The sequence below is a fragment of the Lytechinus variegatus genome, chromosome 1, assembly GCF_018143015.1.
Source record: "Lytechinus variegatus isolate NC3 chromosome 1, Lvar_3.0, whole genome shotgun sequence".
In the NCBI taxonomy this organism is placed as follows: Eukaryota; Metazoa; Echinodermata; class Echinoidea; order Temnopleuroida; family Toxopneustidae; genus Lytechinus; species Lytechinus variegatus.
Window position 1 is genome coordinate 2,314,689 of NC_054740.1, and position 23,537 is coordinate 2,338,225.

At 35.2% G+C, this 23,537-nt stretch overlaps 1 protein-coding gene across 1 annotated transcript; it reads left to right on the top strand.

Annotated features, from left to right (window-relative positions):
• Window positions 1-8,098: 8,098 nt before the first annotated feature.
• On the top strand, window positions 8,099-9,079 carry LOC121406432 (carbohydrate sulfotransferase 5-like). Its single transcript, XM_041597457.1, has one exon. The coding sequence runs from the start codon at window positions 8,126-8,128 to the stop codon at window positions 9,077-9,079; it is 954 nt and encodes a 317-aa protein (XP_041453391.1). The 5' UTR covers window positions 8,099-8,125.
• The last annotated feature ends 14,458 nt before the right edge of the window (window positions 9,080-23,537 follow it).

The window sequence follows — 23,537 nt, forward strand, 5'->3', positions numbered from 1 at the left end:
AATGGTATCTATGAGATGAAAAGGCACAGGTTGGTGATCATGGTGTGTAAATGCACAGATTCTGACCAGAAGACCAAATGAAATAAAATCAAGTACCTAGAATGCACATTCACCCATAAAATTTAAGGCCCAAGGTCAATGACCTTTTATACATTATATACCACATTATATAATGGTAGCTCTAAGATAAAACGGCGAAGGTTGGTGTTCTTGGTGTCAAAATACACAGATTCTTACAGGATAATTAAGTAAAATAAAATTAAGCATCAATAATTTACATTCACCTTTAAAATTCAAGGAAAAAGGTAAATATCCTTTTTAACATAAGATAATGATAATGGTATCTCTGAGATAAAACATCACAGGTTCGTAATCTTGGTGCCAAAATGCAAAGATTTGTACCAGTAGATTAAACAACACCAAAATCAGTATACAGAATATTGTTTCACCCTTGAGTTCCAAGTTCAGATGAAATATTATATATACATACATACACATATATAATATATATATATATATATATACATACATATATATATATGTGTGTGTGTATAATCTGTTTGACATAAAAATAACAAAACATTTATCCTGTGTTCATATTTGTGATAATTTAAATAAAGATGGCTAATTTGTAATGAAAACATGGAGGTTTCATAATTTTAGTCTGAAGTAAGGTCATGGAGAATGTATTTAGGGGTCAGAGGTCAATGAACTCTTTCCAAAATATCAGTGGAAATTAAGTTTAAAAAAGGTTATAACCAAATAACACTTCTTCATATACTGCGATGCATTTCCAAAAGCAATGACAAAAATGAAATGGATTATACAATTTGATCTTCTGAAAATGGATAGGATAGGTCTAAATCTCATGTCACAGCTAGCATCATCTGAGAGCATTTCCAAACAGCAGAGGGATGACGATGAAATGAAGGCCATCATTAGAGCTGCAGTTTTTGTCATAGTAAATGGCATGTATCTCAACTTTAACAAAGATGAATTCCCGTATTATTATTAATTACCTCTTATTGCGAGCTGCCAGAATCTCTTGAGATGCTAATGCTGCATGACAAAACTTCATATCTGCTCTCTAGCTGCCGTAGGTCACCCATGATGCTATTTCTACTAGGTATCAGTTTGTACAAGGATCATGTATTTGGTCCACAACAACTGATTGTTATCATGCATAGTAATGAAATTCAAAAGGAGATAATAGCTTACAAGTACACATCCATTGACCTAACAACACTCCTACAGCACCAATTCCAGTTCTTGAGGATCAAGCTGTGCAACATATCAGTAATAATATAGAAAGTTATCCCTTGACAGAACATAAGGCTTTCATTGAATGGGCCAGATCAAAGTCCTGAAAATGTCAGAAGGTTTCCAAGAGTTTGATTACTCTTTGCTGAAGTTGAGACACTTAACTGCATTTACTATGACAAAAGCTGTAGCTCTAATTTTTATTCTTCATCATTGTCCCTGGCTATATTAAATTGTTCTTGGATGATGCCTATCTTTTCCATTTACAGCTTAAGTTATAGTATATAGTATTGATTGTAGCATTTGAGGTTAGTGATATATTGCTACAGAGGAGTTAGTACCTTGATTTAGATTTATAAAAATGCATATCTAAATGCTGCTACTTTAGACAACTTCACCATTTCAACTTGTATTTTGACATTATCATTGGTCCAGGAATCAACTATTAAATTTCTGTTCATTTTCCACGTAGGTGAGTCTTTTTCCCATCAGAATCACTAGATACGTACATGCCACAATCAAGTTATCGACCTATTTACTTAAATTTCCAGCCGTTTTTTACATAGTTCATTGACCTCTAACCCTTAAAAAAATTTCATGGCCATTATTTATCCTTATTTCAAAGTGAAATTATTAAACATCCAAGTTTTCATTACAAATAGCTATCTTTCTTTCTATTATTCACAAAAAATGTGAATATAATGAATTAATTTCTTTTTGGGGAATCATGAATGGATATATCAATATTTATTAACTTTTGACCTATGACATTGGATATCAAAGGTGAAGGATAAGTCTTTAATATTATTTTGTGCCTTTTTATCTTCTTGCAAAAATTGCTTTTTGACACCAAAATCACCAACATACAGCGTTTTATCTCAGAGATACCATTATACGATATATATAAAACCTATGCAAAAAAGGTCATTGACCTTTGACCTTGAACTTTATGGATTAGTATGCACTCTGGGTACTTATTTTCATTTTATTTGATCTTCCTGTAAGAAACTCTGCATTTTGACACTAACATCACCAACCTGCACCTTTTCATCTCAGAGATACCATTATACCGTATATGGTATATAATGTAAAAAAGGTCATTGACCTTTGAAAGGTTTTGACCTTGAATTTCATTGGTGAATGAGCACTGAATGTACTTGATTTGATTTTATTTGATCTTCTTGTAAGAATCCGTGCACTTTGACACCAAGATCATCAACCTGCGCCTTTTCATCTCAGAGATACCATTATATCGTATATGGTATATAATGTAAAAAAGGTCAATGACCTTTGAAAGGATTTGACCTTGAAAGTTTTCGTTTAATGTGCATTCTGGGTACTTAATTTTATTTGATATTGTGGAAAGAATTTGTGCATTTCGACACCATTATCACCAACCTGCGCCTTTCCATCTCAGAGATACCATTATACAGTATATATGAAAAGGTCATTGACCTTTGACCTTGAAAAAAAGCACTTTCCCCAACCCGTATTCCGCCTAACTTTTTTTTGGTAAATGTTGATACCCATACCTACTCAAATCAGTCAAAAAACCATTTCCAATAATTTTATTCCAGATGGTTACTAATTACGGGATACTAAATCACGCTAGCATAATGAAATGATTTGTTCTTTCTCACATGTTCTTTCCTTCCTTTCCCGCTTTGTATGTTTTTCTTACTTTTTCATAGGCGGATCCAGCTTTTGGCGAAGGGGGGGGGGCGTAATGCCGAGCGGCATACATATTTTTGTACTTCACCGGCGCCATAAAAGTACAAATTGAAAAAGGGGTAAAGTCTGACCCTGTCAAAATGTTCTTTTCTTTCCTTCATTTTTTTAAGCGGCGCCTTTTCGTTCTTTTATTTTTTTCAAATATTAGGCCCCCCTCCCTGGATCCTCCATTGTTTTTTTTTCACTTTTCCGTTTCCATTTCTCCTTTCCCCTATCCTCGCTTTCTTTCCCTTTCCTCTTTTTGCTCCCTTTCTTAATTCCGCCCCCCACCGTTTTTAAATATATTATGGCGATGAAATCAGCAAGGGCAGCCTGCCCCCCTGCCTGTTACACCACTGATATTATTTTACAAGAAGAAAATTGAAATTTTAGAGAAAGGACAACAGAATCAATAAAAGCTGTGTCATATTTTTTTCTCATGTTATCACTGTATAATACCGATCCCCTTGCTCTTGTCTTTGTTTTCGCTAATTCCTTCCTATCCCTCTTTCCCTTGTTTTCGCTAATTCCTTCCCATCCCTCTCTCCCAACACAAGAAAGACGAAAGAAGAAGGTAAGAGAATAACAGAGAGGGAAAGAGAGAATAGATCTGGGCAAAGTCGAATGGGACAACATGACAATGACTTTTAGGAAATGATAATTTCAATAGGTGTATTTTAAATGACTAATATTTTCAAACAATATCGTAAGACCCGTATACCATTATCCAAAAATTAAAAATGCAGGCCTACTGCATGGTCCCATATTTCATTGGTCAAAGTCAGGGGCGGATCCAGGATTTTCCAAAAAAGGATTTCAACCATTAATTTTAGATACTTCGTACCCGCCAAAAAACTGACAAGCAAAAAAAAAAGAATAGAATAGAAGTCTTCGATTTCAAAAAGGGGTACATCCCGGGTACATTTCGGCTTCAATGGCATTTTTACATTTAAATTTTTTTTTTTTTTTCTTCTCGGGGGGGGGGGGGGACGTGCCACCCCCTGGATCCGTGCCTCAGTTGTCGAAGTTAATATTCCACTGTCTTTGACTTCCTGTCATTTCTGACAATTATTTCTTTCTCTATCGTTCATTCAAACATGATAAAAAAATTGAAGGCAAAAATAGTTGGAAATAATAAAGCCCACAAAGCTTTCATGATGAACTTTTTTTTTCTTTTGTTAATGATATACTGCAGATCAATTAACCCACATTCGCGAACATACAACACTTTTATGTATTTTAAACCCTTTATTTTGAAATTAAAGTTTTCTCTTCGAAACATCCCGATCACTTGCAAATAATAAAGAGAATCTTCAACATGTCCATGTTATGTTTTATGAAATTAATCCTCGCCAACAAACCGTGTTATGTAAACACTTTGCGTTTACGCATGACCTTTTTCGCGAGACAAGCTATACACTCTAAATCAGGTAGGCCTATAATCTATCGCTAACGCCCCCGCCTAGTACCAACTACCATTATTACAAAAAATAGCCCTTTAGAAGTTGAATCCCGCTTGTTAACTTTTGTCAAGAAGCCCCCTTTTCAATTTCAGAATACCTATTGAAAGCGATGCTTTTGATCTTTCTTTTGAGGCTCATTGAACCGATCGATCGAGCGGACGGTCGGCGGACGCCGCCAGCTGTACTTGAGTTTAAATGAATAGCCAATCAACAATGGCGTTACGTTGCTAGGGGCGGAGCTTAGTATGAAGCGAAATTCGATGAAATCGAGCGTGCCAAGTATCAAAAAATTTCGAACTGACCGAAAAAAAACACTCGCAGAAAAACTGTTTTTTATCACTTTCCCGTCATCAAATTCACTCATTTTTTTCACACAGTAATTATGAAACATGGAAGAATTTAAAAATGAAAAAAAAAAATCTTCAAAATTTTGTTTTTTATTAGTTTGTCGAATTTCTAGGAATTTTCATTTGCGACTTCTCTCTCATTTCGGTATGCCGAGTCACATATGTCCTTGTGAGAGCTCTACCAGCTGTATTACCTCTCCGATCATCTTCAAATGTGGCATGAAGCTCCGATAGAGTAAAGCACAACCACCCTTTGATTTTAACCTTGCTATTGAAACCGGCCCCCCCAAAAAAAAAAAATAAATAGATAATAGTTATAATAATAATAATAATAAATAAATAAATAAATAAATAAATAAATACATAAATAAATAAAATAAAATAAAATAAAATAAATGAAATTAATAAAATTAAGAAATAAATAAAAAAAATCTTCCCCACTTCCTGGTGCTGCCGTTGAATACAAACCTGAATACATCCTAATATCCATAGCCTGCTCACATTGAGTAAAATACCCAGCCAAGAATATAGACTCCTAGTAGACTACCAAAACAGAAGTTAAGAATGGTCCAAGATGATGATTATGATTTCATTTAGTGATAATAACAGTATAGTATTCATTTTCTGTATAAAAAACATGCAAAACGGATGGAAAGCCCATATTCAGTTTAGTTGACATGACTATACTCTGCTTTCATTGGGTCCATATACAATAGAAAGTAAAAAGTAAACACATATGAAAGAAGCTTAACAAATACGGTAAATCAAAGAAAATAACAAAAGTAATGTATCAGGTTACTAACAAGAAAAGACAATAAAATTCACTAGTTTGGCAAGAATTCGCACTAAATATTCTATAAAACGAAGGAATTGGATGATTTAGGCTGCTCTCACATTATTAAAGAAATGTTTTCACAAGGAGTAAGGAAAAATAAAATGGATAGATGAATATTCAATTAATAAAAAAGAATGTGCAAAGATTGTAAACTGTCATATAACACAAGACTTTGGTTCACGCGTACAATTTTAAGAGGACATCAATAAGAGTGTTAAAATATTGAAAGGAATTCAGGATTATTGAGACAACGTCGGAATAGATATATTAACAGACACACACACACACACACACACACACATATATATATATATATATATATATATATATATATATATATACACTGATTGGGTTCATATAAGAAGTAAGAAAAAAAAATGAAAATGCACTTTGTGGATCTATTCAGTTGAATTAAAAATAAAAATCAGTTGTAGTCCGGCAGCCAAACCCTGATTTGGGGGGTAAGGTTGCATTGGAATGTCTTTTTTTTTACTGATTTTGACAGGTGAGACCTTCTATTTGAAGAATCTACATGCTGGAGCTCTGTCAGCATTGAGCAATTTGAGATATACGCAAAAATCAAAAATGGCCGCCGGCAGCCATCTTGGATTTTCTGTTTCCTCACTTTAGCATACCAAGATGTATAAAACTTGGAAGTTAGAGGTTTTAGGAGGCGGAGAATCCAAATCTGAAGTTATTTTGAGGAAAAAACCATGCATTGATGTCAAAATATACAGAAAGCGGCCATTTTTCAAGATGGCCGCCATATAACATGCATTATATTGTTTATTTCCTGTATAGGATACCTAGAATTTTCAAAACATGGAATATACTGGTTTTAGGGGATGGAGAGTCCAAATCTGAGGTTATTTTGGGGATATAATCATGCTTCGATGTCGAAATATACAAATACCGTCCATTTTCCAAGATGGCCGCCATATACGTACATGCATTATATTGTTTATTTCCTGCATAGGGTTCCTATAGAATTTGAAAACATGATATACTCACAGTGAAAATGATGTTGATGATAACAATAGCGCCTATATTACTAATGATAAAAAATCAACATAATAACAAATGATGGAAATAGTGATTATGATAATAATGATAATATGATGATGATGATTATAATAATGATAAAAGTAAGCAATGTAGGAGGTGGGAGAGTGTATCAGGTAAGAAATTATCTTCTTGCAATGATCATCACCACACCCTACTTATAAGGGCATAAAATCAGTCAGTTATCCATTATTTCTCTTTTTATTCAATTCTGCCTTGGCAACGGAAGATTCCACTTCACTGACAATTTTACAATGTGCACTTTAGGGACTTTCCTGTTCAACTGATGCGAGATCATATAGCCCAACTGTTGGTTATATTTTTTCGATGTGACCCAAATTTGCAAATGGGGTTAAAATAATTTAAAATCAACTTGACTATACTCTATTGACATTTTGGATGAATCACCCATTAAAGAAATATTGAAAAAGCGTAGTAGGGGTTACCTGAAAAAGTCTCCATTAAGAAAAAAAATCTTTCTAGTAATACATAACTAAATAAAAGAAAAAGGGTGAAAAAACCTTCCCGGCATAGCATGTATTTCAATTACAAAATGTCTATAGTCCTAAATCTGTTTCCTACACCCCCAGAAAAAAGGGGGTAAATAAATGAATAACATTTAAATGTTAATGGGTAAATGAAATACAAGAGACAGAATTTGGTGACCCCCCCCCCCCCCCGAAAAAAAATCCTGTAATTATGGGCTGCCCATCCGAACACCAAGTCGACGTAAGAAACACTTTTGGAATGGAATATTGTATACATTATGTTTAAGCTTTTCCATTTTTTTTTAAAGGTGACATTTTCGTTAAAAAAAGTGATTACATGCATTCCATAAAATAAAGCTCTAAGATCAACCGCTATTCAAATTGCGGAGTGAAATGACTCGTTTTGCCAAGTTTAAATGCCGTTTTCGATGATTATCCCACATGTTGGCGAATGCATGATCTTGGCCTACCAGGCAGTATTTCATTTTCCGATACGCGTTTGTGCTTGCATTGAAAGGCGTATTGACGCAGTTCAGCCAGGTGTACGAATTCCAGCGGGTATACTATGTATACGGTACAGAAGTAGCGCTACTACATGTATATTGCCGAGATTTGCCGCCCTTACTCTGGTATACTGCTTGATGTCCGACAATCACCGAGTTTTCAGTCTTTATTAGTAATGTTTTATAGTGCAGATGTGAATCAACTCGTATTTTTCCATTCGGTTTTCCTCCGCCTCTAATAATCATGAAGTGTTGGGAAAGTAAGCGAGGATATTGTCATGCCGTCTTGCTATTTTGTATAATTTGTGTCTTTTTATGGAGAAACCTATTTGTAAGCATGAACGTGAGAGAGAGATTGAACTCATCAACGATGGAACAATATTCTGGAGCAATTGCAGCGAGAAATCATGGCAAGACATTGGATAAGGTAAATGATTGCCCTCCATTTATAATTCTAATGGCACAGTGGCGTTCTGGATCAAGTGTGCTGGGACAGCTTCTAAGCTATAATCCAGAACTGTTTTATATCTTCGAATCACTTTGGCCGGCTGCTACAATACGGGAATTAAGAAATATTTCCAGTGGTACGATTGCAAGCAAGGAAATAGCTCGAGACATACTTCGTGGTTTCGCAAAGTGTGAGTTTGCAGCGGACTTTGTGGATATTTATTGGCGATGGCCAGGTTCTAATTTGAAGAAAACACCTTGCTCGAATAAAACTTCGTTCATCATGTCTTCAGCAGAAGATCTGGGTATTTGCTGCAATTTTTTCAATGGTAGACTGGCAACAAAAATTATTCATGCAGATCTAGAGCTGTTGAAACCTCTGGTTACTGATGATGGAATCAATGTTAAGATCATTCATTTAGTACGAGATCCCCGTGGAACTGCAGCATCTAGGATTAATTACCTGAAATTTAGCTACGTGGAAATCATGAAAATGTTACACCGTATCCCTCCTAAATCAGACCGTCTTAAACCACTTGGTCTCCTTGATAACGTTCCAAAGGAGATGCTTCAATTTCAGGAAATAAAGGAAAACAATCCTACAATGCGTGGGCTGTGCAAATGGATAAGAGAAAACACCTATCTATCACCGGAATCGTTGCCGGGATGGTTACAAGGGCGGTACCATCTTGTCAAGTATGAAGATTTTGCTATGGCCCCTTTAAAGGAATCCCAAAGGATCTACGATTTTATTGGGATGCCATTTACAGCACAGATGAAACAATATATCAACACCATAACTCACCCCAATTCAAGTGACCCGCCTGGTTCACAGTCTTTATTTTCAATTTCGAAGAATTCCCAAGAAATAGCCAATAAATGGAAAAAGTACTTGACAAGCGAGGAAAGAAGACAAATTACAAAAGAATGTTTGGATGTCCTTCAGTTACTTTTGTACCAGTGAACCCACACTTGAATGAATGTCATACTAAAAAAGATAATAATTATATAAATAAGTATTCTCAAACCTTTTCATATTGAGATCGTCAAATTTTCCCCTTTCTAACGCTACAACAAAACCGACGAAGGCTATCATTTTACAAGAATGTTTTATTACCAATGACAGATCATCGTTACGTTTCGACTCGGTGTCGGTGGCATGAAGGCCCCGACCCAGCAAACACATAACGTTATAACATTTTTGAAAGATTTTAGAAATACTTCCCCCCCCCCCCCCCCCCGAAAAAAGGAACATTTGCATAACAACGAAACATTTTTCCTTTACGTTTGATTTGATTTGATTTATTGTTTCACATTCCACAAAACATACATCTTGAACAAAATTATGAATACATGATGACAAAAAATACATAGTTGTAGTATTTAACAAGAAAATACAATTACGTGAAATATGAGGAACCTATTAAAAAGCAAAGCTTGTAAACATATAGGTTCCCAGAAGAAAATAATCAAGGATTAAAAACTCCTAACGCAATGAAGCGACATCAATAAAATGAAAATACTCAATACATTATAAAGAGATCTACAAGATAGTCACTCGGGCAAGGCGCTTAATCGTCAGCATACGATTGTAAAAGAAAAGTTTTCAGCCTACATTTAAAAGAATATAGAGAGGGCGCCTGAATTATATGGGTGTCTAAATTATTCCAAAAGGAAGGCCCTGTAAAAGCAAATGATTTAAGGGCAAGAACAGTGTGCACTGGGGAAATGTGGAAATTGTGGACTTGTCGAGTTGGGTAAGAATGGATTTCTTGATTTTGAACAAGCAAATCAGAGAATACACTTGGTAATTCCTGTTTATTTAGTTGATACATAAATATACCAACAAAATAATAATATAAATCGGTTACTTTCAATAACTTGTTTGAATAAAATAGCGGATTAGTATGAGCCAGAAAGTCAGAAGAAGAAATTATCCTCACGGCTCTTTTTTGAATTTTAAGTATGGATTCAAGTTTTGTCTTAGAGGCATTTCCCCAGGCTAAAATTCCATTATTCAGATATGGTAACAATAAAGTGGAATACAATAGTTTCAAAATGTGATGCGGAAAATGAGGTTTAAGTTTATTAATGACTCCAACATTTCTTGAGAGCAATTTACAAAGGTGATCAATGTGAACTTTCCATGATAATTTACAATCAATAAAGATACCAAGAAATTTTGTTGATTCAATTTGTTCTAAAACATTACCATTCATATAAACAAGACCTGGCAATGTGTGTAATGAGTTGCTAAAAACCATATAATGTGTCTTTTTAAAATTTAGGGATAACTTATTAGCTTGTATCCAATCACACACAGAGCATAATTCAACATTTAGTCTTTCAAGAAGGATTTGAGGATTGCTGTGTGTAAAAAATAAGCTCGTGTCATCTGCGAAAAGAAGAAATGATAATAAAGAGGATGAGTTTTGGAAATCATTGATGTATAAAATAAATAGCAATGGACCCAAAAGGGAACCCTGAGGCACGCCACATGAAATTTGCTGTATCTGAGAATCGGAGTTATTAATGACCACAAATTGAGTTCTGTTTATAAGGTAACTTCTGAACCAATCCAAGGCCTTTCCACGAATCCCATAATGAGAAAGCTTGTATAAAAGTATTTCATGGTTGATCGTGTCAAAGGCCTTGGAGAAGTCCACAAAAATACCAGCAACATGAGATTTGTTATCAATTGCCTTGGTAACTTTATCGATTAATAACATTATTGCATGAACTGTTGAATGCTTTTTACAAAAGCCAAATTGTGAATTAATAAAAATATTACAATTCGTAAGAAATTTTATTGTACGAGAATATACTGTTTTTTCTAAAATCTTGGAGAAAGTAGTCAGTAGTGAAATAGGGCGATAGTTACCCAATTCATCCTCTGAACCCTTTTTATGGATAGGTATAACTTTAACAACCTTCATATTATTAGGGACAATACCACACTGTAGAGAAAGATTGTATACGTGCGTCAAGGGTATCACAATTTTATCAATAATTTTAATGAGAAAATCATAAGAAATACCATCATAACCAGAACTTTTTTTCGCCGGTAGATTTTTAACTATTTCTATAATTTCGTGCTCGGAAACGGGTGAAAAGAATATGGTACGAGGATTACGGTTTGGCAAAAAAGAATGAAAGGGTTTGTTACTATTAGGTATAGCATTAGCCAAATTTGGGCCAATGTTTACAAAGAAGGAATTGAATGCTTCGGCAATGTCTGCATCATCTGTAAATTCCTTGTTTTGGTCGACGATCCTACTAATATTCTTTTTTGATCCTTCCTTCTTAAAAACTTGATTTATCACTTTCCAGGTTGACCTTGTATCTTTTTTATGAGTTTCAAATAAAGAGAAAAAATAGTTTCTTTTGGCTTGTCTCAGCTCTGATGTTAGGGTATTTCTATAAATTGAATATTTAGATTTAGCGTCATCTGTGCCTGTAGATTTATATTTATAGTATAGTTTATTTTTCTTGTTTATTGATTTAAGTAGAGACCGTGTGATCCAGGGAGAGCGTGGTACTTTTTCATAATTTGATTTGGATAATGTTCTTACTGGGAAATAATGGTCAAATAAAGGTAGAATAATATTTAGAAATTCATCATAAGCTTGGTTAGCATCAGTTGTATTTAGTACCGTGGACCAATCAACCTGAGACAAGCATTCTATAAAACGTCTAGTATTTTGTTCTGACATTTTTCTTGAACCTCGAAATGTTGAATAGTTTTGTTTAGTATTAAAAATGTGGGGAGAAGAAACAAATACAGGGAAGTGATCTGTTAGATCAGATACTATTATACTCGTGTCTAAATAACCGTGGATGTTTGTGAAAACATTATCAATGAGCGTCGTAGTAACACCAAAAATGCGAGTTGGCTTAGTGATGCAAGGAGTAAAAGAATTGGAGATCATAGTGTCTAAAAAATCCTGGCAAGCTGGCTTTTCGTGGTAGTGAAGCAGATCGATATTAAAATCGCCCATTATAAAGCAATGTTTGTTCTGAAAATAGGGTGAATCAGAAAAGGAATGCAATACTTCTGTAAAATCAGTTATGTTAGCGTTAGGCGGTCTATAAATTTCACCAACAAGTACATTTTTTCCTGATGCAATTTCAATTTCAATGAAAATGCTTTCAATTGTTTCCGTCATGCATGTAAAATCATTAATTACTTTAAATTTGAGATTATTTCTAACATATAAAGCTACGCCGCCACCGTGTTTATTTACTCTATTATTGACAACGATTGCATAATCATCCAAATGAACAAGAGAAGTAAGTGGATCGGATAACCAGGTTTCGCATAAACCTACGACAGATATTTCTTCATTCAGTGAGTTGAGAAACAATTGAAAATGGTCAAAATTTTTACACAAGCTTCTTATATTATAATGTAGAGCTGAAAAATTTGAAGATTCTAATTTTTTACATTTTAAATCCTGAGGCAATACATAATAAGAACACGTGTCTTTTATTGATAAGTCATTTGTATCATAAGTAAGATTTAGATCAGGCATCCTTTCATTATAAATATCCGCGACAGTTGGGTTTGTACTTTGTATGTGTTCAGGACTTACATTAAGATGGGGAAGAACATTAGGCACGTCATGGATACTACTCATTAAAGAGAGCAGATGTCACAGGAAGAGAAAAAGCGCCTCTGAAAGGCAAACAGTAATTGGCATATCTTGGTGATAGTAAAAAATTCAAATCGAATTTAGATATCAAATAGAATAGCAGTTGGAAACGCATTGCCCGAGTGACCATTATGAACATCATGTCGATAGAATCAGACCAAACAACCAATGTGATAATGGCAACAGGAGTTACGTAATCTGTAAAAGAGTTTGTCTGCATAACGAATGAGAAGCAAATTCTTTTTTCTGTAAATGTCATAACTTTTTTGTAGAATATAACAGGTTGGAATGTATGTATGTGGATCATTAAAAATGTGAAAACAAATAGCAAGATACCTGCCATTGATTTGGCCAATAGGCCTACCACGTAACAAAAAGAGACAGAATATCATCCGGTTACATACTTGCACCGCAAGATAAAAAACTATAATTTACCTAAAGCTTCCACAAAAAAGACAGCCTATAGAAACTTGCTTAATTCGTCTTAATGACATGCAATGCACAGTGGTAAAGAAAAGGAAAAACGGGAATACAATGAGTGGCATACCAACCAAGTGTTTGGATAAACTATCGATACATTAAAAAAAAAGAAGACATGTACATTCTATCTCAGAAGAAATGGCAGTGTTTATTTCAAGATATCACAATGTTCTAGCTTAATCTAGAAATACCACAAAGCATGCAGAAAAATAAATGAATAAAACTTTAGAAGCTTGTTTATAACTGTACATATACAAATAATATGCTGCTGAGTTTTTTCCCACGCAATGGATGTAGACTTTGCTAGTCGCAAATTGCAATAAAAACATAACAAGTGAATCCGTTTTGTTATTGCTTAACGGTTTCTCATGAACTGTCAAAAACCCTGAACAGAAACTGTAATTTTTGCTTCCAATATATAATTTACATGCTGACTCTGACAATTAATCTATTCTTGTTTACTACAAAATGACTAGCCATGACAATATAATTTTGTGGTTAGTCTGTTAAGAATATTAATACAAGCAAATATTTTTATTAAAAAACCCTCATGGTTTACACTACAAAATTATATTTTCCCTTGTTTTAAAATAAATATGCAGTAAAGATACTTGAGAAAAATTCAGTGAAGAAATACTGAGGTACTCAGTGAAATAAAAAGAAAAAAAAATCTTTTTCTGTGTTAGTATCATTGACCACACATGGTACTACTTTGGTTCTCAATTTTATATGTTTAAATTCAACTAGCTTCAGGGGAAAAAAATGAATTTCCATTATGAATTGAATTTAAAAACATGATTCTAGAAAAAATAAATGACGTTGGCTTATTGTCAAATCCCTTAACAGAAACTGCAGTTTTGACTTCCAAAATACAATTTTTATGTTGACTCTGTCAATTCATTCTTATATACAAAGTGACTAGCCATGGCAAAGAAATTCTGTACTCTGTCTGCTAAGAAGATTAAAACAAGCAAATATAAACACATGCACATGATTTGTTGCACTACTTGACTATATTTTGCCCTTATTAAATACAAATATGCTCACTGAGGTACTCAGTGAGATATAAAGAAAATATAATTCATTTTTTGTGTCACTATCATTGACCACACATGGTTATACTTTGGTTCTCAATTTTATATTTTCCAGTTCAACTAGCTTTTCAGGGCATGCAAAAATGAATTTCCATATGAACTGAATTTGAAAACGTTAAACATTAAACATTAAACGTTAAACACTAAAGAAATGTTATTGTTATATCAAGCATATAATGTTTTGATGGCTTGACAAGAAAACATTTAAAATACTTTTTTCCAAAAAATTATCAATTGATAAATGATATTCTTGAAGTTAAAGTGACATGAAAAAAAACATTCTGAAGAAAAAAAAACATTTTTTAACGTTTTGATAATGTTAGACAATCAATATAACAACATTTTAAAACGTCCTTAAGATGTTACGACAATGATATAATGTCACAATGTTATAAAAAGTCATGAAAGTGTGTTTTTAAAGTATTTCATCAATTTTTAAATTGTTTTTCTGATGCTTCTAAACATATCAGAAGCATAATAATTTTGGCGTTTTTGTGACACCATTTAGCATTTAAGAAAAACCACAATAACATTTTACTGACATCTTGATAATGTTGTATCTTGGATGTACAAATAACATGTTTACAACATGTTTAGAACAAGCTCTGCTTTACTTTTGGTTCATCATATCCACATCTCTCATTTTCTTACTTTGTCATTATTTTGGAACCAATTACAAGAATAAATTATAATATTTTTATAATGTTATATTAGGTATACATTTTACGATATTTCATTTATGCTAATCTATACTAATTTGCAATGTATAATATTACTGTTTGTATTGAGTTGCTGATTTTGTTGAAAATGTGAAATGTTGATATGAATAAAGTTTGAACCTTGAAACGTTGTTAGAATATCATTATACTAATAATAAACGTTTTTGACATATGAAAACTATTGTTTCACAATATTTTTTACAAAACGTTGTTGAAAAACATGTATTTTGAAAAACATGTATTTCAAATGTATTCCAAACATGGTTCATATTAGAAACATCCTTATTCTTACGTTTCTGTTATGTAATATTAACATTTTTAGAGAAAAAAACAATATCATTTTACTAATATCCTTATAATAATTACTTATTTTATTTATTTATTTTTCTTTTTTATTTAAGCAGGTTGGCCTCATCAGTAAACAAACCGCAATGTTTTCAGCCAGTAGTTTTGTTGAAATAACATAAGACCCCATATAGATAGCAGATATAATGAATTTCAGTCTTGACTCTCTGAGACCAATTCAATCTCTGATTCGATATATATATATGTATATATATTTAGGTATATTTAGGTGTGGCTATACTTAAGCACGATAGTTCAATTCAATAGCTCAACTTAAACATGTAAGATTACAATGTATGCAGTATCTAACCCGGTGGTGACCTGAATATCTCAACTGTTCATGCACAACAATACTTTGAATGCATAATATAGTGCGTATCAAAAAAGGGAGAGTTTTGAAAAGTCTATAAAAAAAATGTTAATGAATGTTAATAGATGCTCTGAAATTTTATGTTTGAAATGCAATTTAAGAAAATAAAATTTGTTCACTTGAATTATTGTGTTTTTCCATTTAAACTTCTTTTACCTTTGAATTTTCCTTCATAAGTATTAAAGAAAAAAAGGTCCTTTTGACAACCCAAGGAAGAAGATTCGCATTATTGATTGGAAGAACTTGTACTTATTCAAATACTTTTATTACGTGAAACTAATTATGTTATGGTACCTTTAAAGACATGAATCCAATTTCGAAAGGATTATTGATTCCTGAACCGAATGTAATTATATGCTTGACAGGACAAACAGGAAGGGATTCATGTCTTTCAATAGCAATGGTGTATTGAGTCAATTTTGGAAGAGCTAGATATGGCAGATCGGGGAAAATGTATTAAAAAGTTATGAGCGAGCGAAGCGAGCACGCAAATATTCCCACTTTTTCATTGCAATATCAAATTTTGTGAGAGATTTTGACAATATTCAAAAAATTAAATCATACTTTACTTTCCTTTTATTTACTTTCAACTTTTGTTCTTGGTCATGTTTTTTTTAGGTAGGGGGGGGGGACGAGCATTCCCGAGGCCCCGCCCATCTGTTTGGCACTGTTCAAAAGTCACGCTCTCCCATATCTCGGTTGAAAAAAAAATGCTTGAATAAGGAATATTCAAAGTAGTACAGTCGCTTATGTCAGATATTTGGCTCCAGCTAGATTTGCTTGCCAAAATGGATTTTATGGGCTAACTTTGTCAATTTGAGGGTGCTGATTTCAAAAAATTAGGGTGCCATTTTTTCCGAGCACGTCTTCAGCCGCCATTTTGAAATTCAAAATGGCCGCCGTTTTGAAATGCATTTTCTCCTCTATCTCGACTTGTGAGCAGTATAAACAGTTAAAATTGGTGGCACTACCCATGTTTGTGATTTGATAGATTTCATTCATAGCATAGCAATTATTGCAACTCATAAAATTAGGCCGCCATCTTGAATTTCAACATGGCCGCCATCCCGGGGAGGGGGAAGCCTCAGAGGCCCCCCCCCCCCTCAACGAGCTGCGCTATATTTTCGCCGTGCAAAAGTTTTTGACCGCGCTGCTCGCTGACTTTTTACTTTCAAGTCTTGCGCAACTTTTGAGACCAATTTTGCATCACCTGGGTACGCGGTTACGAAATTACGCAACATTATGTAAGTGCATGTCAGACTAAAAATTGCTGAAAAACGTGATTTTGTGTACAAAGTCAATGTACATTGTACATCAAAAAATCATTAATGTATCATTATTTTTAGTTTTGCTGATCTAAATGTTTGTATTTTATGCTGTTTATGATCTTAGAAGAGTCCTCACCGAATTTCATTCAAAACACAATGTACAAATGGCCCCCAAAACGACGACATACATGTACATATAAAGAAATTGCAAAAAAACAATATCATACATAAGAAATTGATCTGATATCACAATTTTTTATTGTAAACTCGCTAAAAACACCACAACGAGTTTCTATGCCAAAAATTAGAACATTTGGAGCTGTATGTATGGAGTTAGAGGTAAAAGTACAATTTCGCATACTAATTATGCATAAATTAGCATAATTACTTGATAACAATTCGCATGAAATAAATTACTATACAATTTTGTAGATTATATCCACGACAACTTGTGTGCCAAATTCTGGCGCGATCACGCGGTCGACTGCCAAGATCTCAGGGGGGGGGGCTGGAAGGCCATATGAACTCCCAAAATACCCCGGCCTAGATAGGGATAACTTGCAAAGTTTTGCAAATGTTAATACGCAAAGGTGTTTAAAAAAAGTTTTACTCTCTAATTTCCTATTTGCTTGGAATGGTCCATGCATTATGTGAGTATTAAGAGAAATGTCAGTGTGGTGACCAGTACAAGCGAGGGCATGGAGAGATGGCACAATTTCTGATGGCCCACATGAAGCAAGTTGAAAGCCTCCTTCATTTGATTCGTGCAAGCAGGCAGGGAGAATGGGAGCTACATCTTGCTGCCATGGAAGAGCAGGTAAAATACTACTTTGTTCATGACCTCTACAAATACGCTCGGCTAGTCCCAGTATACCTTGTAGAAATGCAGATGCTTCAAAGAACTGATGAGGAAACATTGAATTCCCTGAAATGTGGAGACTACAGGGTGACAAAGTCAAGAATTCCCTTCACCAATCTCTTCATGATCAAACATTGGAGCAACTCATCCGAGAACTGAAGGTTGTGGGTGGCATCATTGGACTTACACAGAAAGAGGATGCACTAGACAGGTTCTTCTTAATTGGTCCTGAACTTGTTACCATAGTACATGACATTCAGAATGCGTATTGCATAAGCAGAGACGACACAACAACCAAGGAACACTATCAGCTAAGTGGCTCAATGGCAGTACGAATGTATTGCCATTAAGAACAGATCAAACACGGCATTGGCAAACATTGTGGAACCCCATTCACAGACAAAAGTGATGATCTAGTGAACTTAGTTTTAAATATGGCAGTTCCAGAGAAGGCGAAAGAAGATATACTAGACAGAGATGCAAAGGGTTTAAAGAAATTTGAAGAGTTTGTTTCAGAGAGAGTTGTTGCTACTACAGCAGATAAGTCTGTTTGGGATCCAATGAAGAAAATGGAGCTAAAGACGTTTAATACATGCAAGCAGAAAACAAAGTGTAAAGTTAGAAATAAGATTGTGAAGTTAAGAGAAGACCGTCAGCTCCTGGCACGGTTTCTTGTAGTGCAGCAGTCTCGCCCTGGAATGATTGAATCTCTGGGTCAAACAGTTGGAATGGAAAGTATGACTTTTCTGTCATCCCACGGTCACTATTTTTTTTTCAGATGGAAGCCTTCTTATTCCCACCGACAAGAGCGCTTCCATGCATGCCATTGAAGAATATGATGCACAATCTACAGATGGAAAAGAAGTAGATTCGCCAACCAATGTGTCAACGAACATGAAACAAGCGGGACAAAGTATGCATTATCGATGCCATGGCGGTTGTACAGGCCATCAACAAGGGCCCATCAACCCTTATGGAACAAACACAGTGTTACCACAGTGTGTTCACATAGTTGACTATGTGTAAACTATGTGTTAACTATGTGGTCACAGTGTTGTCACAGTGTTGTCACAGTGTGAGACTTCAGATCACATAGTTAATCACATAATTGCCCACATAGTTGGGTAACAAACACAGTGTTACCACAGTGTGTTCACATAGTTGACTATGTGTAAACTATGTGGTCACAGTGTGAGACTTCAGATCACATAGTTAATCACATAATTGCCCACATAGTTGGGTAACAAACACAGTGTTACCACAGTGTGTTCACATAGTTGACTATGTGTAAACTATGTGGACACAGTGTTAGACTTCAGATCACATAGTTAATCACATAATTGCCCACATAGTTGGGTAACAAACACAGTGTTACCACAGTGTGTTCACATAGTTGACTATGTGTAAACTATGTGGACACAGTGTTAGACTTCAGATCACATGGTTAATCATAATTGTCCACATAGTTGGGCAACAAACACAGTGTTGCCACAGTGTGTTCACATAGTTGACTATGTCTAAACTATGTGGTCACAGTGTGAGACTCAGATCACATAGTTAATCACATAATGCCCACATAGTTGGGTAACAAACACAATGTTACCACAGTGTGTTCACATAGTTGACTATGTGTAAACTATGTGGACACAGTGTTAGACTTCAGATCACATAGTTAATCACATAATTGCCCACATAGTTGGGTAACAAACACAGTGTTACCACAGTGTGTTCACATAGTTGACTATGTGTAAACTATGTGGACACAGTGTTAGACTTCAGATCACATAGTTAATCACAAATTTTGCTCACATAGTTGGGTAACAAACACAGTGTTACCACAGTGTGTTCACATAGTTGACTATGTGTAAACTATGTGGTCACAGTGTTAGACTTCAGATCACATTGTTAATCACATAATTGCCCACATAGTTGGGTAACAAACACAGTGTTACCACAGTAAGTTCTTCAATCATACCCGAGAAAATTTTAACAAGCAAGAACAAGGGTCTTCAAGCTCGCGCAGGGTGGGGGGGGGGGAGCAGGGCCGGAGTACTAAACTTGAAAAATTGTTTGATGCACACTATTCCCAATACAATATCCATTTAGTTTTTAATTTACACTGAAATTTTGCCGATAATTTTGATATTTGATGATTTTTTTATTTTCTTTTAAGATCATCATCGCAATGGATAAACTATCAGTAAAGGCTATAACGTTAATAGAGTTATAGATCTATACTAGATATCCGGAACTCTTCGGTAAATCTCGGCCTCGGAAATCTATTTTCGGCGAGCGAGGCATGCTAGCGCGCTAGTGTAATACATGTGCGTTTCAATTTCAAATTCACTCGCTAAAGCTCACCGACGCCCGTTACAGTTTATCGCTTCATCCAATATTTACGCCCGTTAGAATCTGATCTTACTGCACTTTGTCTTAATCTTCTTGAATTGATAAGGATATCAACCATGTGCGTCTTAGTACACTGGGTGGAAACAAGGAACTGTTACTTCTAGCGATTTTGTAACAAACAAAAAGATGTCGGTCAACTTGGTGGACCCGAAGTTTGAGGGCCTGGTGGAGTCCGGAACCCCGCAGAGAAACGGCCGAAACATTGGCTGGGATGTGGAAGGCCAAGGTGTTAGTGGCCAGTGGTAAATATACATTATTATATCCTGATTTGTACCTAATATGTAATTATTTATGCTCTCCCTTTGTCCAGTGGTAATTGCCGAAGAACCGTATGTATATAGATCTATAGGCTATGTGGTGCTCGACTAGCCTGGAGGCGTCTGAAACTGAAACTGATTTCATTTAGGCAGTGTATACAGCCACACCCGTGTGTCTTTACCATCCAGCCACACGCGTGTGGTTATATCCAGAACACCTATCTGTGGATACCGCCACACGCCGCCAGTTATAACAGTAAAACACGTATGTAGGTCTGACCGTCTATATCACGATCAAAATAACTTCATTTCTTCATTAAATTCTTACATTCTAAACCCCTTTGATTTCTTTAAATCGTTTCAATTCATTCTCACCGTCTTCTTTCCTTGCTTTTCTTGTCTTGTTACAAAAGGCCGCCTGTTAAATAGCAAATTTCCACACTTTTTCTACTTGTGTCGATTCTCTACTGACTCTAGGCTATGTGCGCGTACGTGCGTACGTACGAAACCCAAACTGTGTATGTCTACTGCGCTAGCGCTGCGCTAACGCTGTATGGGTCTGCCACCGCGAAGGAAGCCAGAATCGACACAAGTAGAAAAAGAGAATTTGCTGTTAAACAGACGACCGTTTGTAACAAGACAAGAAAAGCAAGGAGAGAAGACGGTGAGAATGAAATTGAAACGATCTAAGGATATCAAAGGGGTTTAAAATGTAAGAATTTAATGAAGAAATGAGGTTATTTTTATCAGGATATAGACGGTCAGACCTACATACCGTACGTGTTTTACTGTTATTACTGGCGGCGTGTGGCGGTATCCACAGATAGGTGTTCTGGATATAACCACACGCGTGTGGCTGGATGGTAAAGACACACGCGTGTGGCTGTATACACTGCCTTTAATTTAACCCAGGGAACTCCCGCCCGCTACGCGGGCGGGAGTTTCCTGGCCTGGGTTACTATGAATTTAGCTCTACATAGTACTCTACGTAGTCGTAGGGTTACTCCCCACTGACGCCTGGGATCACGAGCTATATTCACCCACGTACTGGTACAAAACCTGAAACTTTCGCCCCCGAGATTTCTACTTTCCCTCTAAATCTAGCCCTAAAACATGTAGGCCTACCTGTCATGGGGTTCAACTTATTTTCCAAGTGAAGTAGATTACCGGGTGTAACATTTCTGCGATATTGATTTCATTTTTAAAGAAGAATTCATAAAAAAACGAATCACGCGATTTGCGTGCTGTCGCCAAGCGAAAGACAACGAAATCAAGATGGCGACATAAACACGGCCGTAAGCTCTTTCCATCTTTTCTACTAGCCAGGAGGCTTCTAAAGAGTAAAAAATCATTTACTAATACTATACTAACGTAGTCTTGAGGAAGCAATGATGATGATTTTTTTTAGATATGTCATATACTTCTTCATCATTGACGTCTTGACACTCTCTCCATAGTGTCTTAAGCGAAGGACCAAAACAAAGATGGATTTCCCTAGAAAATCCATCTTTTTAAACCAAAATCACAAGAATTCTATTAATTCTATTCATTCTTACACCTTCCTACGCCTAATGCGTATGGAGGTGTTAAATATTATTATATAAAAATATAAAATTTAGAGATAGAAATTAGAGATAAAAATTCTTATTCAACAAATCTTAAAATTTATTTCGTGATCATAAATAATTTATATATATTAATATGAATTATTTATAATGAAAATATAAATTTTAATGGGTTAGTTAATGATTTGTTAAATAAGAATTTTCATCTCTAAATTGTTAAGACGGGATTGCTTTCCGGAAGTACGTCATACATAAGCGGTTCAAGGGTCGACGCTATTGTATTTCCATTGTTTACATGTGGAACGGGGGGTCTACGCGGCATCAGTTAGGTAAGAAATCTTCATTTTTTATATTTTTTATAATAATATTTAAAACCTTCCTACGCATTAGGCGTAGGAAGATGTAAGAATGAATAGAATTCTTGTGATTTTGGTTTAAAAAGATGGATTTTCTAGGGAAATCCATCTTTGTTTTGGTCCTTCGCTTAAGACACTATGGAGAGAGTGTCAAGACGTCAATGATGAAGAAGTATATGACATATCTAAAAAAAATCATCATCATTGCGTCCTCAAGACTAATACTAACGTATCTTATGGTGTGTTTATGCTTCCATTGCGAGGACAGAATCAGCGATTTCAAACGTCGATTCAAAACGCCGATCGTAAACGTGGTTCTGGGAGTGCTGTTTATGCTTAACTTTTCAGAGCATATCATGATCTCCAGCTGGCTTCGCATCGTAAAGCGAGGTCAAATTGGGCGCGCCTTTTTTCAAAAGTTTTTTTTTTTCCGATTGTTGTTTTTACGTAGAGATAACAAGGAGCAATACGACTGTATTTGCCCGCGGATTTTCATCTCACCGGAAGCATGTACCAAATGACGTCATTTAAACACGTTTATGATCGTGGTTCTGTTTATACTTCCCCAGAAAGCCTGATTCTGGTCAAACAACGTTTACAAACGCACCTTTTTGTGAGTTTACGATCGGCGTTTTGAAACAGCGTTTAAATGAAAGTAAGCATGGACGCAACCGTGTTTTGGACTAATCACGTTTGGAAACGCTGATTCTGGCCTGAAAAGTGGAAGCATAAACACGGCCTTACTCTCACCTAGCCAGGCGGCTTCTAGTTCTAGAGAGTAAAAATCAGTTACTAACGTAAGGTTACTCTCATCCGAAGCCAGGTCTTCCTTCTCATTGACCCACACGACGGAAGCCAAACCACCTGAAACTTTCACCCCCAAGATTTCTACTTTCCTTAATAGAAAAGATCTAGGCCTAAATCATGTACATTGAAAAAACTTCATTTCCGACATTTCTACGCTCTCGTTATTTTTGAACAAGAATTCATCAAAAAAAATGAGAGAAATATTGTGAAAAGACGGAAGAGACTTGCCCGATGTTTACGC